This window comes from Cricetulus griseus, chromosome 7, assembly GCF_003668045.3.
Source record: "Cricetulus griseus strain 17A/GY chromosome 7, alternate assembly CriGri-PICRH-1.0, whole genome shotgun sequence".
NCBI lineage: Eukaryota > Metazoa > Chordata > Mammalia > Rodentia > Cricetidae > Cricetulus > Cricetulus griseus.
The window spans coordinates 134,119,353-134,138,554 of NC_048600.1; the positions used below are offsets into that span (position 1 = coordinate 134,119,353).

The following is a 19,202-nucleotide window of genomic DNA, read 5'->3' on the forward strand; positions in this document are numbered from 1 at the left end:
TCTGCTAGTGTTCTCCATCAGTGCTCAGACAGCACACAGTAACCAGTTTCTGTTGTAGCAAACAACTGTGAAAATCAGGAGTCAAAGGTGCAAGCATTTTAAGTTCTTGAACAAAATGTGCAATCATGCTGTCAATGCAGTGCCAATTCACACTGAAATACCATCTATATTTTGAAAACTTAATTTGCTTTATGGAAGTATCTTGCTAATTTGATTACAAATTTAAATTTTATTATAACTTTGATTGATCTGAATCTCTGTATAAGTATACCTGTCACCTATAAGTCTACTCCTGACCTCTACCCATGTTTTGCTTCATGTTTTGCTTTGGCTGTCATGGGCTGTTTCCATTTCTATATCTTAATCTCTAGGTATTATATTTACTAGTATTGTGCTTATTTTAATGTTGTTTATATTCTCTGTGGTCCTGTTTTACATTTTTATATGATCTTACTTATTGTTAATTAAGTGCAATGGCCGTGTGTAGCCAAAACCTATTAAACTTTTCAGATTCATCATAACATATCTAAAAATGTATTTTTAAGAACCATACTAAAATTCACAACCATTATTTGGTCAATATATACAAAGTCACTATAAACAAAACAGAGAGCTACTTACTGAATCCAAAAAACAAAGGTAAGACCCTGTGCTCTGTGCGATTGCTTGGTTTTTAGAATATCCAACTATGAGAAAAAAAAGAAAAAACAGCTCTTTTAGAATTCAATGCTCAACAGCATAAAACTAAGTATACTTTACACTCCAAGAAAGCTAAGGTCATTTCACCCTACTACCAAAACTTTGGGTATAATTTTGAAAGAATGAAAGGAAGGTAAACAGAAAGCAATGTTCATGTTCGTTAATGATATTTGACAATGCCAAGGATAAGTCATGGCAGGCATCTAGAACAGTATTAAAATAGAAGTAAAATATCATTGGAGAGAGTCTAAAAATCTGCCTACATAGGAAAAGCACAGCGCTTACTTAAGTGTGAGTGGTTGGCAAATACCTCAATTTAAATACTTCATGGATGGCTACCTGAGCACTGTGTCCCTAGTGAGGTTAGGTGACCGACTGACAATGTCTACCACGTGTGTGTACATCCAACCCAGGTCACTGCCTGAGCATGAAGACTCGGCTCTCATTGCAGCATGCACTATTCATTACAGACCCAACAGAACTTTAGTCACGATTAGTCATGCTAAAGGTCCAGAGGGGGGCTACCAACTGCATATTGGGAAAAAAACAGCTCATTTGACAGTGAGCATGCAGAGGCCAGGGTTTCACACAGCAATGTAGGTGATCCTTACTGTACTGCTGAGTGAAGGGCTCAGACCCAAAGGAGCAGAGACCACAGAGGACACAAAATCAGAGCAAAGAGATACATCTGGGCTTAAGAACTAGGAAAGTGGTTGTACTGGATGGAGAAGCCAGCTTGGCCTGGGCTTCAGGGACTGGTGATGTCTTATCCCCAGGGGATAGTTATTAAAGTGTTTTTAAGAAAAAGTTTCCTTCAAAGATATAACTGAGTTGTAAAAAAACAAAACAAGAAAACAAACAAAAAAAACGCAATAACAACTAAATGAATGGTGCTGGAAAAGTGCAAGAGCTTAAAAGACAAAAATCACCACAAGAATATCACAGACAGAACTGTGCATTTTAATTGATGTAAACAGAAAATGAAACAGTGCAGGGAAGAACACTGGAGAGCACCCAGTAACTTTTGGGTGCAGACAGTTTAGAATGGAAGAACAAACCATCAGGCAGGACAGTTGCAAAGGCTTGGAAATTTGGGGCACTATGCAGAAAGTGACACAAGCTCAGGCTGGGTGGTAAAAGCAGATCCATTAAAGGGTGTTCAGTCCAGTAGAGGGCACTAATGGGGCTTTAAAGAACACGAACTCTGTTCCTACAAAAGAGACTACCAACACCCGAATCACATTAACAAGATAGCTATAGTCTTGATGCCACTGAGAAAAGACACACAAAGCAAAACAGATGTGTACAAAGTTGAAACAATAAATCTCTTTGGTATCTGAAGTTAAGACAAGCTGGAGAAAGTTGTCAGTCCTGAGGGAACACCAGACATATGTGCATCTCAGCCAACCATGACACTCTCCCACTTTCTGCTGTAAGAAAGGCCTCTCCTACAGGGTCTGCTAATACAAAAGAGCTGCAACCCCCAACCCCACCCCGGAGGGGGGATGCTATGACTGAGAAGCAAGACACAGACGTGAGAAGCTGCCCCATTCACTCAGACCCCCAAGATCCAACCCAAAGCAGTATCTTTCTGTAGGGTTCATACCAAGTAGCAATTCAATTTCCACCCTGAATCTCTAGAACTTGGTCAGTCCAAACCAGTTAGCAATGGTACCCAATTCTGAAGAGCTACAGGCATAAACAAAAGTAAAGCAGGAAATGACCAAGAAAGGTAATGTGATGCCTCCTACTCTGAGATAGATTTGGCATAATGAGGAAACTCTAGCCATCCCTGCCGAGCAAGACAAGCATGCAGAATAAAACCGAGAACCTCAAAAACAAAAACAACACTTGTCACAAGCATACTGAAATTAACAGAAGTCTGTAACAAAAGTTGCTTATGGAAAGTCAGATTTTAAGAGAGAAACTGAATCCTTGAATCCATATAATGCTGGAAGTTTCTCACAATGAATCTTATGTTTGGCAAAGACAAGGAATTCGCTCTAATATTATTGCCTTGAAGAAAGTCAAATGTTTGTGTGGGGGGCTCCATGTTTGGGGAGGCCAGTCCCTTTGTGAGAGGAGATGGTTGTCATGGTTCCAACAGGAAAAACCTAGCTCCATGGAGATATTAACATTCCTCACCCCTGGGAGAGGAGCAGTGGGCTGTGGTTCATTCGCCTTTAGCAAAAAGTCACATGATGAAGTGTGTTCCTGTTGCACAAATGTTACGAAAAAAACGAGTCCTGCCCACTGCAAATAACCCAGCACCCCTGAAAAACAGAACCTCTGAATTTATGCTAATGTCTAAGGTAACACGCCCTACTTACTACAGGCAAACACATCTTCCCAAAGAATCAGCTGAGTTCCACTGTGTCATACAGGACAGCCATGAATTCCCATTCGCTTCCCACAGACAAAGAGCTGATATCATCTCCTAGCACTCCACCTGGGGTCCTGAGTTTTACAATGCCCTTGCCAGAGACAGAGTGCATCCAGACACACTGACAAGCAATTCAACTTTTATGAAAGACAAAATCTGTTTTTAAAGTGGAGACAAGGGGGAGCCCATTCCCTATGGACGTATACTATTGCAGCCCAGATACAGCAAGAAGGGCCTGGGCTTCCCCCAAACAATTTGACAAGACTTCGAAGGTACCTGGTGGAGGGCCTCACTATCCCTGGGGAGGAGTTGGGGGGTGGTTTGGGGGGGCTTGGTGGGGAACATGGGAGGATGGGAGGGCAAGGGAATGGGGGATGGATATGTAAATGAGTAGTAATTAAAGAATAAAAAAAAAAAACTAGGAAAAAAAATAAAGTGGAGACAAGGAACATCAGGTAGCAAAATGCCCTTTCCATTCAATGACAGGAGCTGCAAAGCCCCTTTTAACTAAAGAATAGAAAGGGACATTTAGTTTCAAAAACAAATTCATGTTTCAGAAGTTGAAACATACATTCTGTGATAGACTATAGTTTTCTATTTCAAAGTAAAGATAATAAAACTAGGAAATAATTTCCAGAAAATATTAACATTTTCCAGATGCACAAGATGATGAGTGGTGGAAAGATCCCTGCCAGAACCAGGCATCACTCCTCAGATATTGTCCATCTTCTGTGAGACAAGGTCTCTCTCAGACCTGGATCTCAGTAAGCAGGCTCGGCTGGCTGTCCCAGGGAATCTGCCTGTCTCCAAACTCACCACCACACCACCCAGTTTTTTGACACACGTTCTAGGAATTAAACTTGGGTCTTCATGCTTGTAAGGCAAACACTTTCCTGACTGAGCCATCTCCTCTTCAGCCCTAAAATACAGTTTTATTTAAATTTTGTCTTAAGAATTGTTCATGCCGTTCTGCTTCCTCAAACAGCACTAATGAGGCAACACTAGGGTTCCTCTTGACAGACCAGGCTCAGCTGAGTCTTGGCAGTTCAACAGTGCTGACCTCAGCTTCAAACATCTACTCTGTACTTCACCCAGAACAACAAACACAAGAAGAACTAAACATTAGCAGGAGACAGAAAAGGGAAGTAACATCAGTATGGCAGGCAGGCTTTCAGACTGGGAGCGTGTGAAGTACAAGCCACTTTCAGAAAGCAGACAAACTATGTTTATTGAGAACCGACAGAAATGTTCACATCTTCTAAGGTTGGTCTAAGGTCCTTAAGACACCGTGGCCCAGTATTCCATGCTACCTAGATTGATGTCTGGATACTGGGGGATAAGAACAGCCCCTGCCCTCAAGAGTAAAATAAGAACTGTTTAAGCCCATGGTGATGTACACTGTAAGAATCAAGTAAAGCAAACATGATGGCACAGGCCTATAATACCAGGAGGCTGAGCCTGGAGGGCTACTTAAGGCTGATGCCAGCCTGGGCTACATGAGGAGGGAGGAAGGGAGTAACACTAAGTGGCCCGAGGCCACAGGACCACCAGTACCATCCTTACAGCAGTCATCCAGATGCAACGATAGCAGAAAAGAGCAAGAGCAGGAAGAGAGGGCAGGTGTGTGGCATCCGGTCTGGTACCAGCAAGGCTTGTCTTCCGTTTATTCCTCTTCTGAGAGTCACTAGATTATAACAAGCACACACACCTCCTGCTTCCTCCACCTTCCGTTCACACAACTCTACTCCAAAATCCCAAAATCCCAAAGGAAGCTGCTGAGGGTCAGGCTCGGGGAATTACATGTTAGATTGAAGTCAGTCCTAGCAGCAGCAGGTACTACACATCCAGGCCGTCACAAGTTGTGTTCTAGAGGGAACCCTGCCTGTCACCTGCCTGCCCTTAAAATACACTGGCGCTAAATGGACTATGCCATCTGGACAACGTAAAACAAAGCAAAACAAAAAATTGGAACACGGTGTGTGTTCTGGCTGGACACTAACTTGACATAAGCTAGAGTGATCTGAGAAAAGGGAACCTTAACTGAGAAAATGCCTCCATCAGATTGGCTTGTGGGCATTTTCTTGGCTGATGACCAATGTAGCTCAGCCCACTGTAGGTGATACCACCCCTAGTCAGGTGGTACTGAGGTATATAAGAAAGCAAACCGGTGATCCAGGAAGTACAAGCAGGTACGCAGTGCTTCTCCGTGGCCTCTGCTTCAATTTCTGACTCTAGGTTCTTATTTTGAGTCCTGACTCCCTTAGTCATGGACTGTATGTTATAAGGTGAAATAAACCCTTTCCTCCCCAAGATGCTTTTGTTAATGTTGTTTATCACAGCAACAGAACCCTGACTAAGACAGAATGCTACTCCTGATATTTAGAGCAGTGGCTTCCAACCCCAAATTTATCTCAGAACTCCTGGGATACATCTACCACTTCCAATGCTGAAATCAGACTCTAGCCCAGACAGATTCCCTAAGAACATCTTAGGCAAGACTTGGGTACCAGGGGTCTTTATGTATCACGAATGGTTCCAAATGCAGCCAACACTGAACATTGGATACAAGTAACTATCCTTGACAAGTAACTTACCAGCTCTACACTTGAAAAGAAAAAAAAAAAAAAGTGCAGATCTGGTAATAGCGATGGCTTAGTGAGTAAAGATGCTTGCCCCTTTGCTGAGGATATGAGTGTGGTCCCAGAACCCATATGGCAGCAAGAGAGCATCATCCTCACATATAATTCTCTGACCTACGCATGTGTGCCCTCACACTCACACCACAAATTAAAAAAATTTTTTTCAAATTTTTTATTAAAAGGAACTAGCTAAAGAAGACTCATCTGTGGGTACAGAATGATCTGACCTGGTCCATTTCTAATTTTAAGCACTATATGAGGTACACTCTTTCCATATCTAAGACCTTAGAGCCCCTGACTCATCACAATGAGAAGAAAGACTATACGGGAAATCATTTAACCTTGAAAATGAAGGGAAAAACAAACAACAACCTTGATCCAGCATCAGAAAATTTCAAAACTGAAAGAAAGTATTAATTTAAGGTATCTTTCAAAGAAAATATCTTTAAAATAACAAGAATCTGGGCCCAGGTGGTGGTGGTGGTGGTGGTGGTGCACACACCTTTAATAATCCCATTACTCAGGGAGGCAAAGGCAGGTGGATCTCTGTGAGTTCAAGGCCAACCTGGTCTACAGAGTGAGTCTTAGGACAGCCAGAACTACACACAGTGAAACCCTGTCTTAAAAAAACAAAACAAAAAAATAAAATAACAAGAGTCTTAATGATACATTAGAAGGTAACGAGGTGAGTCCTTCACAAGTATGAGAAAAACTATTTTGCCCCTAGAATTCTTTGTCCAGCAAACTAAGTGCGACTTAAAAAGGCATTGCAGGCAAGTAGGAATGTTAAATACATCACCAACTATATCTCAGGCACAAAGATTATTTTGAATAATAGCTTCAGAAAACTGAAAAGGAACATGTAAGAAGAAAAATTCTCAAAGGGAAATAAAGAGGAAACAAGACGTGAAGAGAAACCAACACTGTGGAAACAATATGGTTCAAAGCTCTAGGAGGTTGTATCATTCAGGAAATCCAGCCCCAGGGTACCTCTGCTCCTTCTGAGTCAACACCTGCTACACTATGTAAGTTACATGTTTACAATACTGCCAAGGCTGCTTTTATAAAGTCTGTATGCTGGAATCCATCTACTGGCAAAACAAGCAGCAGAAGCTTTACAGGAGAATAGAACCTCAGTAAGCTTCAACAGTGTAACTATATTATAATAACAAAAGCTCTAAGTTAGAAAGAATAGGTATTAACTAACCAAAGGATACATTTCTTTGTGAAAAACTGGTAATTTTGCAGGGAGGTCATTGGGAGGAGGGCAGTTACTGTGGAATGTTTGTTTAACTAGGCAAAGATATGTTATATTTGTTTATGCTGCATTTGTAAAGCTGTGTTACATTTGTTTATGTTGTGGAATATTACTTTAACTATGTAAAGAAGTGATGCTTTGCCTGCCTAAGGCACCTGATTAGTGTAATAAAAAGCTGAATGGACAATAGCTAGGCAGTAGAGGGATGAGCAGCCCGATTGCAGCAACAGCTCCAGCATTTTGGAGATGATGACCAAGAACAGCCCAGCAGTGGTTGAGTGGAGCCAGCTGGAGCCTAGAAGACAAGTTGTTTTTGATGCAGAGGGCTAAGCAGGGCTGTCAGGCAGAGAGAATAAGGAGGAGGAATCTAGGCTCCAGACAGAAAGAGAGGAAGAGGGAATGAGGGAGAAAGATAGGAAGACTCCCAGGGTTAGCCAGCCAGGAAGCCACCAGCCAGCAAGAAACGGAGGAGGAGATACAGAATGAAAGAAAGGTTAAAAAGCCCCAAGGCAAAACATAGATGAAGAGAAGGTGCAACAAGGTTGTACTGGTTTTGAAGGCATGAAGGGGTCATGGAGAGCAGCTGAGGCGTCACACTATGTGGCAAGGCTGGAGCCCCAGGAGAGAGCCCAGGAGAGGCTATTTGTGAAGGTGCAGTACCACCTGGATGGCTCTTAAACTATGAAGCTCAGCTGCCAACATGAGGAAACCTTGGCAAAGTCTGTACCACAGCTTCTGTGTGCTGACCCTGAGCAAAGACTTGCCAGATTTCACCTCAGTGGTGCTGGTCTCTTCTTAATCACAGCTGATTCCTCAGCCCCAGCTGACCATGTCCACTGTCCAAGCAAAGCAAAGGTTTAACTTTATTGTTTCTAGTTCCTTGTTAATCACAGCTGATTCTTCAGCTCCAGCTGACTAGACATCACAGATTCATTACACAAAAGGCCTGGTAAAGTCTTTGCTTCCCCCCTAAAACTTCACAAGCCAGGCTTCCATTGTCTGCACTGCTCTGAACGTTCTTATCTTCCAAACTCCTACAGAGCAGCCCACTGGGCTCTCAATACGCAATGGCTTTTCTAACCCCAAGTTCCACAGTGCCTCCACAATCCTCCCAGAGACAACATGGTCAGGTCTGTTACAACAGTATACACCACTATCCCGGTACCAACTTCTGCCTTAGTTAGAGTTGCTATTGCTATAATGAAACAACATGATCAAAAGCAAGTTGGGGAAGAAAGGGGTTATTTGGCTTACACACCCACATCACAGTCCACCACTGAAGGAAGTCGGGACAGAAACTCAAGCAGAACTGGAATTTGGAGGCAGGAGCTGATGCAGAGGCCATGGAGGGGTACCACTTACTGGCTTACTCAGCCTGCTTTCTTTCTTTTTTTTTGGGGGGGGGGTTTCGAGACAGGGTTTCTCTGTATTGCTTTGGAGCCTGTCCTAGAACTCACTCTGTAGACCAGGGTGGCCTCGAACTCAGAGATCCTCCTGTCTCTGCCTCCCAAGTGCTGAGATTAAAGGTGTAAGCAGCCACCACCGCCCAGCTCAACCTGCTTTCTTATAGAACACAAGACCACCAGCCCAAGAATGGCACCACCCACAACAGACTAGGCCCTCCCCCATCCATCACTAATTAAGAAATGCCCGACAGCCAAATCTTATGGAAGCTGTTTTCTCAATTGAGGTTCCCTCCTTTAAGATAACTCTAGCCTGTGTCAAGATGACATAAAACTAGCCAACATAATCTTTCAGGTTACTCACATCAAGTTGACACGAAACTAGCCAGTAAACTCACTTCTCACCCTCACCCAGCTACCAGGTATAGTCCCAGGTGAACTGGTTGAGTAATAGGAATTCCTGCATGAGAACTGGGAGTTCCCGTCTGTTTCCCAGACCCACAGAATGAAGGCTCCTTCTATCTTGCCAGCAGTGTCTTTGAGAAAACTGAGGCCCTGAGTGTCCTGATCTTGGCATAAAGCAGGAATCCCATGGGGAGAGACAAACTGAGGTGACATCAGAAGTACTGTCCAGCTAGCCACAAGCCCTCAGCTCATTTAGCAAGTTTGAGCAGAAGGGCTTCTATTATATCATCTGAAGCATAGAACTGTGACTGGACAATATGGCTGTCTTAATCAGTGCTTTATTACTGCCAAGGGACAACATGACCAAGGCAACTCTTATAAAAGAAAGCATTTAATTAGGGCTTGCTTACAGTTTCAGAGGTTTAGTCCATTGTCAGCATGGAGAGAAGCCAGCATTGTAGGCAGACATGGGAGCAGACATCTGAATCCCCAGGCAGCATGAAGAGATACACGGGGCCTGGCTTGAGCTTTTGAAACACCAAAGCCCACCCCTAGTGACACACTTGCTCCAACAAGACTATACCTTCCTATACTTTTCAAGTACTGCCTCTCCCTAATGATCAAGCATTCAAATATATGAGCCTATCAAACCACCACAATGGCCAGGGAGAATTAGGCTTAGCAGAACAGAGACCATAAAGGTACAGACCTTACATTTAATAATGTTAAGTAATATCCAGGCCTAGGTGTCCTTAAAAAAAAAAAAAAAAATTGCAGCAGTGATGGGGACAGCAGTCTGCCAGATTTACCACTGAAAACATTGACCTCAGGAACTATCCCTTCAAAGGAGCTTAAATTTCACTGGATTCGACTCTGCAGCAATTCATGCTCCACAGTGTCCTATTAAAAACAAACAAACAACAACCCCCCCCCAAAAAAAAACAGAGCAATCAGCATTTACTATACCTGAAGGTATAGAAAGAGAAAGAGGTCCACAGTCCAGACAAGACTGTGGTAACCTACCCCTGAGGAGCATTACCACGAAGGTGTGCAGTATCAGCAGCAGCCAGATGCCTGTTATTTGTACTGTCATTTTCCAGCAGAAAACAGAAGCCATGAAAAGAGACAGAACACATGACCTATACTCAGGTCAAAGGGCAGGCAGCAGAAACTTTCAGTAAGAACAGCCAGACACTAGGTTTAAAGCTGAGAGCCAGAGCAGTCATTACAAATACATTAAATGCAAAGGAAGCCCTGACTACAGAAATAAAGCTGTAACAATGTCATATTTCTCAAAACAGCATTAAGAATTAAGAATTCAGAATCAAATAAAAATCCTAAAGCTGCAAAGTATAACAACAGAAACAGATTTTCAATAGTAGACTCAGGACTCCATTAACACTGGAAGAATTTGGAAACTTGAATAACAGATGAATAAAGATTTTGCTACTTGAAGAACAAGAGAAAAAACAAGAATCAAAAAACAAAACAGAACAAAAAATACCATTAAGCACACGATGTATACATGACATTTATGCTGCAAGTGTCTTTGGAAAGAAATAAGCAGAAAAAAATCACTGAAGGATAACGGCAGGAAACTCCCAAGATGCATTCAAACAAACAGAATCAACATTTAGGAAGCCAAACAAACTCCAAAACAAATAAATCATAACATAGAAAAAATGCCAAAAAGATATGAATAAACTCTCCATAGTTACAAGAAGGAAATGGCTTGTCTCTTATAGGGTGTATTAATCAGAGTTCACGGGGAAAGCAGAACAGTTAGAATGGATAGATATAAAAAGAGAATATACTGGACTGACTTTTACGTCTGGGTAGTCTATTAATGGCTAACTGTTACTAAAATTCCTTCCCTGTGGGAGGCAAACAATATCTACCCTTCCTCCTAAGGTCCCAGCAACAAACTGAGGTATGATTTCACCAAAGTTCACCTGGGGAACTGATGAGTTTATTAAACATACTTACAGAGAAATGGGTGAGAGGTTTCAGGCAGGCGCTGGCCTTAAAGTGGCCACACTGGAAGGTCTGCACTCAGCAGAAATGAAGCTTCCCTAGTCTTTCCTGGTCTTTCCACACCTATATCCTCTAACCCTTCCCCCAAGACCCCATGTAATTAGGACAAAATTGCATACAGGTAGTTGGCAGGGGAAACTCAATACTCAACTGAGGGTTCTAGGTCCTTCCCTGCCTCTCCTTCTATGAGGCACAGCTGTGGTGATCTTTTGTGAGCAGAATCTGTAGACTCCTGATTTGGCTCAGGCAATAGTCCTGTACAACACTGTCTCATACTGGAGAGGCTGAGAATCCTGCAGTCTATGAAACTGGGTACCTCAGTAGTCCAATCTGGTGCTAAAGGCCTTGAGGATTCCTAGAGGGTGTGAGTCTTCAGTCCACACTGGAATCTCAAAGCAGCTAGATTTTTATATGAGAGAACAGCAGTAGCAGCTTCAACAGCCAACAGACAGGTGAGCTTGCCAGTGTGTTAAGGATTAGTCAACAGTAAAGCTTCCTTCTTCTCCCTCCCTTTATGTTTAATCTTGCTTCTTTAGTCAAGCAACCTGATCAAGAAGCTGCCTCACAGGACTGCACAGCAGCGTGGTTTTTAGTTGATTACAAATCCAATAAACTGATAACCAGGATTAGTCATCCCACAGGTGTTCTACTTTTGCTATTTACCTTTTTGATCCCCAAACCTATGTAAAAGCCAAATGCAGTATCTGGCTAGGTATACTCACTAGAGTGACATAAACTTTTAACTTCCCGTGGCAATCTCTAATGCCATAATACCCAGGAAAGGCTGGGCAACCTCCAAGTCCAACTATTTCCTTAAGATCACCTAACTCAGCCCTTGGGAAACAGTTGCCTCATTGCAGGGGGAATTGGGGCTTTGTATTCACCAAGAAACAAACTAAAAAGTGACTCAGGGCTGGGCATTGGTGGCGCACGCCTTTAATCCCAGCACTCAGTAGGCAGAGGCAGGCAGATCTCTGTGAGTTCGAGGCCAGCCTGGTCTCCAGAGTGAGTGCCAGGATAGGCTCCAAAGCTACACAGAGAAACCCTGTCTCGAAAACCAAAAAAAAAAAAAAAAAAGTGACTCAGGAACAAGAGATCAACTCAAGAATAAAGTAAAGAAATAAGCCCAGGATCTAATTAATGGATTCGCCAATGAATTCTACCAAACAGGAGAGTTAACATAGTTCCATACTTTCCAGTAAGCTGTCCTATAGGTCATAATTCCCAACATTAAAGCCACCAAAAATAGTGTAAGAACTAGAGACCATACAGCAACATCCCTTATGAACACAGATACTTAGTAAAAGTATAGGGGCTAGAGAGATGGTTCAGTGGTTAACAGCACTGGCTGCTCTTCCAGAGGTCCTGAGTTCATTTCCCAGCAATCAAAGAGTGGCTCACACCAATCCATAATGAGATCTAGTGCCTTCCTCTGGCATGTAGTTAGACATGCAGACAGAACACTGTATACATCATAAATTAAAAAAAAGAAAGAAAAAAAAAAAGAAAAGAAAAGGCTGAGTGTAGCGGCTCATACCTTTAATCCCAGAAATTAGGAGGCAGAGGCATGTGTATCTCTGTGAGTTCTAGGTCAGCTTGATCTACACAGCAAGTTCCAGGCCAGCCAGGAAAGCTTGTCTAAAAAATTAATTTAAAAAGTCTTTAACAAGAGATAGGAAATGGCTCCGTTTGTAAAGTGCTTGCCATATACACATGAGGAACTGTTGTATCTCCAGCACCCACATAAAAAGCCAGATATGGTGTTACATGCCTGTAATCTTAGTGCTGGGGAAGCAGAGACAGGAAGAATGCTGGCCAACCACTCTTGCCCAATCAGTGAACACCAGGTTTAATGAGAGATCTTGTGTCAAAAAGCAGCATTATTTGCAATAGCCAGAACCTGGAAGCAACCTAGATGCCCCTCAACTGAAGAACAGATAGAGAAAATGTGGTACATTTACACAGTGGAGTACTACTCAGCAGTACCTTGAAATCCGAAGGCAAATGGATGGAACTAGAAGAAATCATCCTGAGTGAGGTAGCCCAGTCACAAAAAGATAAACATGGTATGTATTCACTCATACATGATTTTTTAGACATAGAACAAAGGATTACCAGTCTACAAGGCACACTGCCAGAGGAGCTGGGAAACAAGGAGGACCTCAAGAGAAGATTCCATAGTCCCTCGAAGAAGGGGAGGAGGACAAGAACCCCTGAACAAAGTGGGAGCACAGGGAGTGGGTAGAGAGGAAGGAGGTGGGAAGGGAAGAAGGGGAGGGTGGAGAACAAGAGGCCTGAGACAGGGGAGGAGTAGAGGAGAGCAGGAAAGGAGAGGCCTTGACAGAGGGAGACAGTACAGGTTTGAAGAGAGGTCTGGCACAGGGGAAATGTTAGGGGATCCATAAGGATGACCCCAACTAAGAATCCAAGCAGTGGTGGTGAAGATGCCACTGATACCCTCCCCCTATAATGAGATTGGTGTCTACCTTAGTTACCATTCCTAGAGCCTTCATCCAGTAGTGTTCAAAGCAGAAACAGACACCCACAGCTAAGCACTGAACTCCTGGAATCCAATTGTGGAGAGGGAGGGGGGATGAGCAAAGGAGCCAAGATGGTGCTGCAGAAACCCACAGATACAGTTGACCTGACCTAGTGAGAGCATGGAGACCCTAGTCATAAAGCTGGGGAAACAGCATTGGACCGAACCAAGTCCTCTGAATGTGGGTGCCAGCAAGGAGGCCAAGACAGTCTATGGGACCTCTAACAGTGGAGCCGTCTTTAACCCTAGAGCACAATGGACTTTAGGAGCCCATTCCCTATGGATGTATATTATTGCAGCCCAGATACAGCAGGGAGGGCCTGGGCCCTCCCCCAAATGATATGACAGACTTTGAAGGTCCCTGGTGGAGGGCCTCACTATGCCTGGGGAGGAGTTGGGGAATGGGTTGGTGGAGGTTGGTGGGGAACATGGGAGAATGGGAGGGCGAGGGAATGGGGGGATGGATATGTAGATATGAGTAGTGATTAAAGAATTTAGATAAAAAAAGTAAGGTGGAGAATGGCATTGGACATATAGCCTCCATGCACATATCCACATACACCACACCACACCACACACAGACAGACACACAGACACACACACCACACCACACACAGACAGACACACAGACACACAGACACACACACACCACACACAGACAGACACACAGACACACAGACACACAGACACACAGACACACGCACACACACACACACACACACACACACACACACACACACACACACACGGAAGGAAGCTGTAGGTGACTGGAGAGATGGCTCAGTGGTGAGCACTGACCACTCTTCTCTTCCAGAGGACCAAGTTCAATTCCCAGAACCTAGGTGGCAGCTCACACTGTCTGTAATTCCAGTCTCCAGGAATCTGACACCCTCTTCTGGCCTACAGGGCACCAGGTACATTCATGTTATGCACAGACGACCACACAGGCAGAATACCCATAAACATGAGAGAGAGAGAGAGAGAGAGAGAGAGAGAGAGAGAGAGAGAGAGAGAGAGAGAGATGCTGAATGCTGTTGAAATGATATTAACATCTACAGAGTTTTCAAAACAGATGTTTAGTCTCCTATCTCCTGCCATTTATAGAAATCAACTCCAAATGGATTAAAGACTAAATATAAGAGTTAAAAGAATAAAACTCTCCAAAATAAAAAAGGAATAATTTCGCAAGGCGTTGGTGGTGCACGCCTTTAATCCCAGCACTAGGGAGGCAGAGACAGGTGGATCTCTGTGAGTTCGAGTCCAGTCTGGTCTACAGAGTGACTTCCAGGATAGGCTCCAAAGTTACAGAGAAACCCTATCTCAAAAAACAAATAGAGGAGTAATTTCTTTAGTCCCTTGATCTAGCAATACTTGTTTTAGATATTGACACTGAAAGACATGCTGTGAAGAAAACACTAAACTGGATTTCATCGGCTGTAAATTTTTGTGCACCAAAGGCAACTACCACAAAAGAATAAAAAAGATAACCCCCCACCACACACACACACACACACACACACACACACACACACACACAGTAAGAAGACTATGTATACTGTTTTCAGAGCTCAGCAATGCAAAGACAAACTACTCAAGTAAACAGTGGGCCAAGAGTTCAACAGATAATTCTCCAAAGATACACATAGTATATGGAAGGTTCAACATCATTAGCCATTTAGAAATGCAAACAAAACCATGAATTACTTCACACTCACTTGAATGGCTAGAATAGTAATTACCAAAGAAAATAACAAGTGACTGTCAGGATATGAGTAAACTGGAACCACTAGAAAGTGTAAAATACTATAATCAGTGAAATTAACAGTTTGGCAGTCCCTCAAGATGATAAATACAGATGATAAATAAGGTATATGCTCAATAGATTTAAAAACAATGTTCATATACTCAAAATAGTTGAAAATCAAGTGTTCAAACCAAACCTTGTACACAAATATTTGTACGGGCACCACTGATAAGAATTTCCAAGTGGAAAAATCTAAATGCCTATCTACTGATGAAATGGATAAATAGAATAGTTTATCTGTACAACTGAATTATTCTCTAATAAGGGATGAAGTATTGATATAACAGATGGATACTAGTAAAACTGGCTTAAGGAACTAAGTCAGTACATATTATGGTTGCATTGATATTAAATGTCCAGAACTGACAAATCTGCAGACATGAAATACTTCAGTGATTGCCTTGGACCAGAGTAACCCATGAAATTAAGAGAATGACATACATCCAAGATCAATGCACTACTAGCCTTGGCATCTGGTAAAGGCTGATTCCTGGTTCACTGAAACTATTTAGGGCCTCTAGAAAGCACGAATCCCATACTCATTTATGGGTCTCCACCTCCATGACCCCATCACCTCTCAAAGGCCATACCTCCTGAATCCTACACCTGGACTAGACTCCAACTACACCTCTACATGGATTAGTCTCCAACTACAAATTAGGAGTGGTCATAAACATCGAGACAGCAGTAAATCCTTACCAAAGAATGAGAAACTGGCTGGATGGGAGGCAGAGTCAGGCTGATCTCTGTGGGTTCAAAGTCTGCCTGATCCACACAGCAGATTCCACACCAGTCAGGACTATACAGACAGAGACAGAGACACAAAGAGACAGACAGAAACTGAGGTCCACTTGGTTCTCAGTAGGTGCAGACCTAATCACCAGACCTGAAGATTACCGATATGCTTTTCATTACCAGGATACTTTTCTCCAGAATGGAACAATATGAAACCATTTAAGTTAATAGGTTGCTAAGAAACTGTAATTATAATTTAGTATGTTACCTCCTCTTGGAGAAGGAGAGTCATGGCCTCCAATGACTACAGAGATGCCAGAATCTTCCAGTTTCATCTTCCATTTTTCAATGATGGTCATAGACTTGTCCTGTAAGTGTGACACTGCACGTCAGGCAACGTCCCTTAAATGTGGTTTGTAAAGCATTAAGTCACCCAACAGTTCACCCATAAATACCTTGCTGGCATCATTAAAGACAGAGAGCTCCATGGTGCCTTCAAAGTCTTGCTGCAAAACAGATGCCAAGCACTCATCCAACCACTGTTCAGCATTGTGCACCGGGAGGATAATAGACTAGAATTTAGAGAAATGGGTTAACAAACAGCCATGAGGAACTGCACTCCCTTCAGCATCCATCAGACAGTTATCCCAAAAGATGAGGATCTGGCCTTCAGAAGGCCTAGAACCAGGCCTCATGCTAGGGCATGCCCAACAAACCAAAGGTATCTATTTCTCCTCTCTAAAGCTCTTGACATTCATCTGGCCCATAAGACTTAATAGGTGTTAGGTTCCCCTCAAGTTCTTGATGCTTAAAAAAACTATTTTATTCATTTATCTATTATCATATGTGTACAAATGACAGTGGAGAACGGATTCAGGTTGTCAAGCTTGGTGGAAAGTGCCTTTTACCCACTGATCTATCTATCCACATTCCCTTCTAGATGCTTCTAAAGTGTGGGGGGGGGGGGCTGAAAAGCATCAAAACGCCCCTCCAGCTCCATAGTAAATTCATGACTACAATCACTAGGCAAAAGCATCATCATTCTGATTAAACCATCTATCTCCTCCTCCTGAGAACCATCCCCTGACTAGATGGCAAACTCACCCTTAGGAAAACTCTAACAGAGTGACCCCTTCATAGCACTGCACGGCTAATCACATAGCCAAGCCAGACCAACGGGTATGCAGAGGTCTGTATCTTTGTTCTAAAGTTGAATTCAGGCAGCAGCACTTTCTCTCGGGGAGTCTCATAAAGTCAAAAGTTTCTAAAGTGGTATGAAATAAAATCACTAAAACTTGATGACTAAAAGGACAATTGTCATAGGAACTGCCTCCATTTTATATAGCACAGTAAGTAGTAAAGAATAGCCACAGAAATTAACAGTCAGTGTCACCCTTGAGTAAATGTGCAAAAACAAAAGTGAACAAGTTTCTGAGAAGGAAAACCAATAGGTTGCACACATATATGCACATGCTGCATAGCCATATGTGGCACAGACTATCTACATAGTCTCCATAGACAAGGCCTACATACAACACAGACAGCATCTATACAGATCACTATAGATAACATCTACACATAATATCCATTTTTAAGTTACTGAATGTGAACATAGTTATAAAAAGCTTATAAATGAGTATTGAAGACAAAGTTTACCAAGTTCTTTACAAGTGAAATGCTCTTGAGGAGCTGGTGGTCCAAAAATGGCATTTTATCCTGTTTGTGTTCTGAAAATGATTTTTATTTATTATTTGAGCTTCTGGGGATTGAACCCAGGGCCTTGCATGTGCAAGTCCTCTGGACTTACTTTGTAAAGGAAAAGAACATTTTTAGTTTTCTCAAAAACAAGATTTAAAGTGAAGAAGGGTGTGGTGACTCATATTTATTTGTTATCAGTTAAGTAGGATGTGGGGCTGGAGGGTTATCTCAAGGACAGTCTCAGCTACGTGTGTTGCAGGCCAGTCAGAACCACAGGAGACCTAGCAACAAAAAGGAGATATAATGTGAATTTTTTGACAAAGTTAGGCCTTAATTTACCTGTTCCCAACTTGAGTAAAATTGGCATGAAAAATGAGTCCTGGCCCCTGACATCTAACCCACCAGCTGTGTACGTTGGCCAGGTGTGGCATGCTGGCGAGGTGAGCGGGGGGCTAAGGGAGCAGTGTGCCGGACAGGAACGCCATCTGTACACACGCACTGAAACGGGAAAAGGGTGGGAGCCCTCCAAGCTGAGGTTCCTGAACCAGCGGCAGCGTTCCGGAAAGACCCAGCGGCTGCCAGCCCAAAAAGGATTAGCGGTCCGGAGGGAGAAAGGGCTATAGAAGGGACGGGGGGGTGCGAGTCTCACCCCGCCATACCTACCACTGAGGCCAGCGGGCTGTGCCCGGTAGCGTCCTTTGGGAGCTGCATGGCAGGGCTCCGCGGGCCTCCTTGTGCACGCGCGTCCTGCTAAGGCAGCCAAGGCTTGCACAGCAAGCTCCGGCGCAGAGACTGGACCACTTCCGATTGGCTCGGCGCCACGTGGATCGCTAGGCACTGGCCACTTGCAAGTTTAGGGACGTGCAGAGGCCGAAAATGGCCACGTTCTATTGGTGCAGAGACACGTCAGTCATGGAGGGCGGTGCTGCAAAGCGAGATGGCCTCTGGTATACCAAAGAGCTCGTGCGCCGGCTGGGCGAGCCGCCCGCCTCCAACGAGCAGCTGGGGCGGGATTCGGGCCGGGAGGCGGCCGTCGCCTGCACCGAGTGTGGGCGGGGCCTGCCCAGCGAAGCTGGCTCCCGGAGTCCGTGGGCGCTCCCGGCTTTCCGCCCTTCTCGTAGTACCCGCCCGTCTTTGCGGCTTCTTGGCCTGAGGAAGTCGTCTTGCCCCACCTGATGGAAATAATCGCAAAGCGAAGTCTACAGTCAAACGAATGTTATAAAAATACTTTAGAAACGGGGGGCTTTGTGAGGGGTGCCACCTTAAAAATCCAAACACGACCACCCGAGGTTGGGCCTGTATAACTTTAAAAAAAGAAAATAGCAATAAGTTTAAGACAAACAGGCGACATTTCATCTGAACTGTGTTTGGTCTAACTGAGCCGGACGAAGGATCCCCTGGCTGGGCTGGGCTGGAGTAAACCAGCAGTGGATAGTTTGTGTGGACCCAAGCATCTAGTGTGTGGCCTGCATTCGGAGGCGCGAAGCCAGTCAAAGCCGGATGACTGAGTTTCTATGCCACAGAGAGATTCCCTGGCCCGAGGGCTCCTGAGGGTTGATGAAGGAAGTGTTCTGTGAACTGAGGGAATCCCAAAGTGCAGCAGTC

At 43.7% G+C, this 19,202-nt stretch overlaps 1 protein-coding gene across 8 annotated transcripts in view; it reads right to left on the reverse strand.

Moving 5' to 3' along the window:
* The window catches only part of B3gntl1 (UDP-GlcNAc:betaGal beta-1,3-N-acetylglucosaminyltransferase like 1), a 102,583-nt gene extending 84,164 nt beyond the window's left edge, over positions 1–18,419 (reverse strand). For 7 of the 8 annotated variants that reach the window (XR_004770925.1, XR_004770924.1, XR_004770923.1 and 4 more), the window contains exons 1-4: positions 18,261–18,419; positions 16,355–16,471; positions 16,168–16,267; positions 622–686 (exon numbers count right to left, since the gene is read on the reverse strand). Coding sequence is in view for 4 of the 8 variants with exons in the window: in XM_027425307.2 (XP_027281108.1) it covers positions 622–686; positions 16,168–16,267; positions 16,355–16,471; positions 18,261–18,308 (330 nt within the window). In the remaining 4 variants the exon portion in view is untranslated. Of the gene's footprint in view, positions 1–621; positions 687–16,167; positions 16,268–16,354; positions 16,472–18,260 lie in introns of those variants that run through there. The other variant, XM_027425308.2, reaches the window with a different exon arrangement.
* Positions 18,420–19,202: the final 783 nt, after the last annotated feature.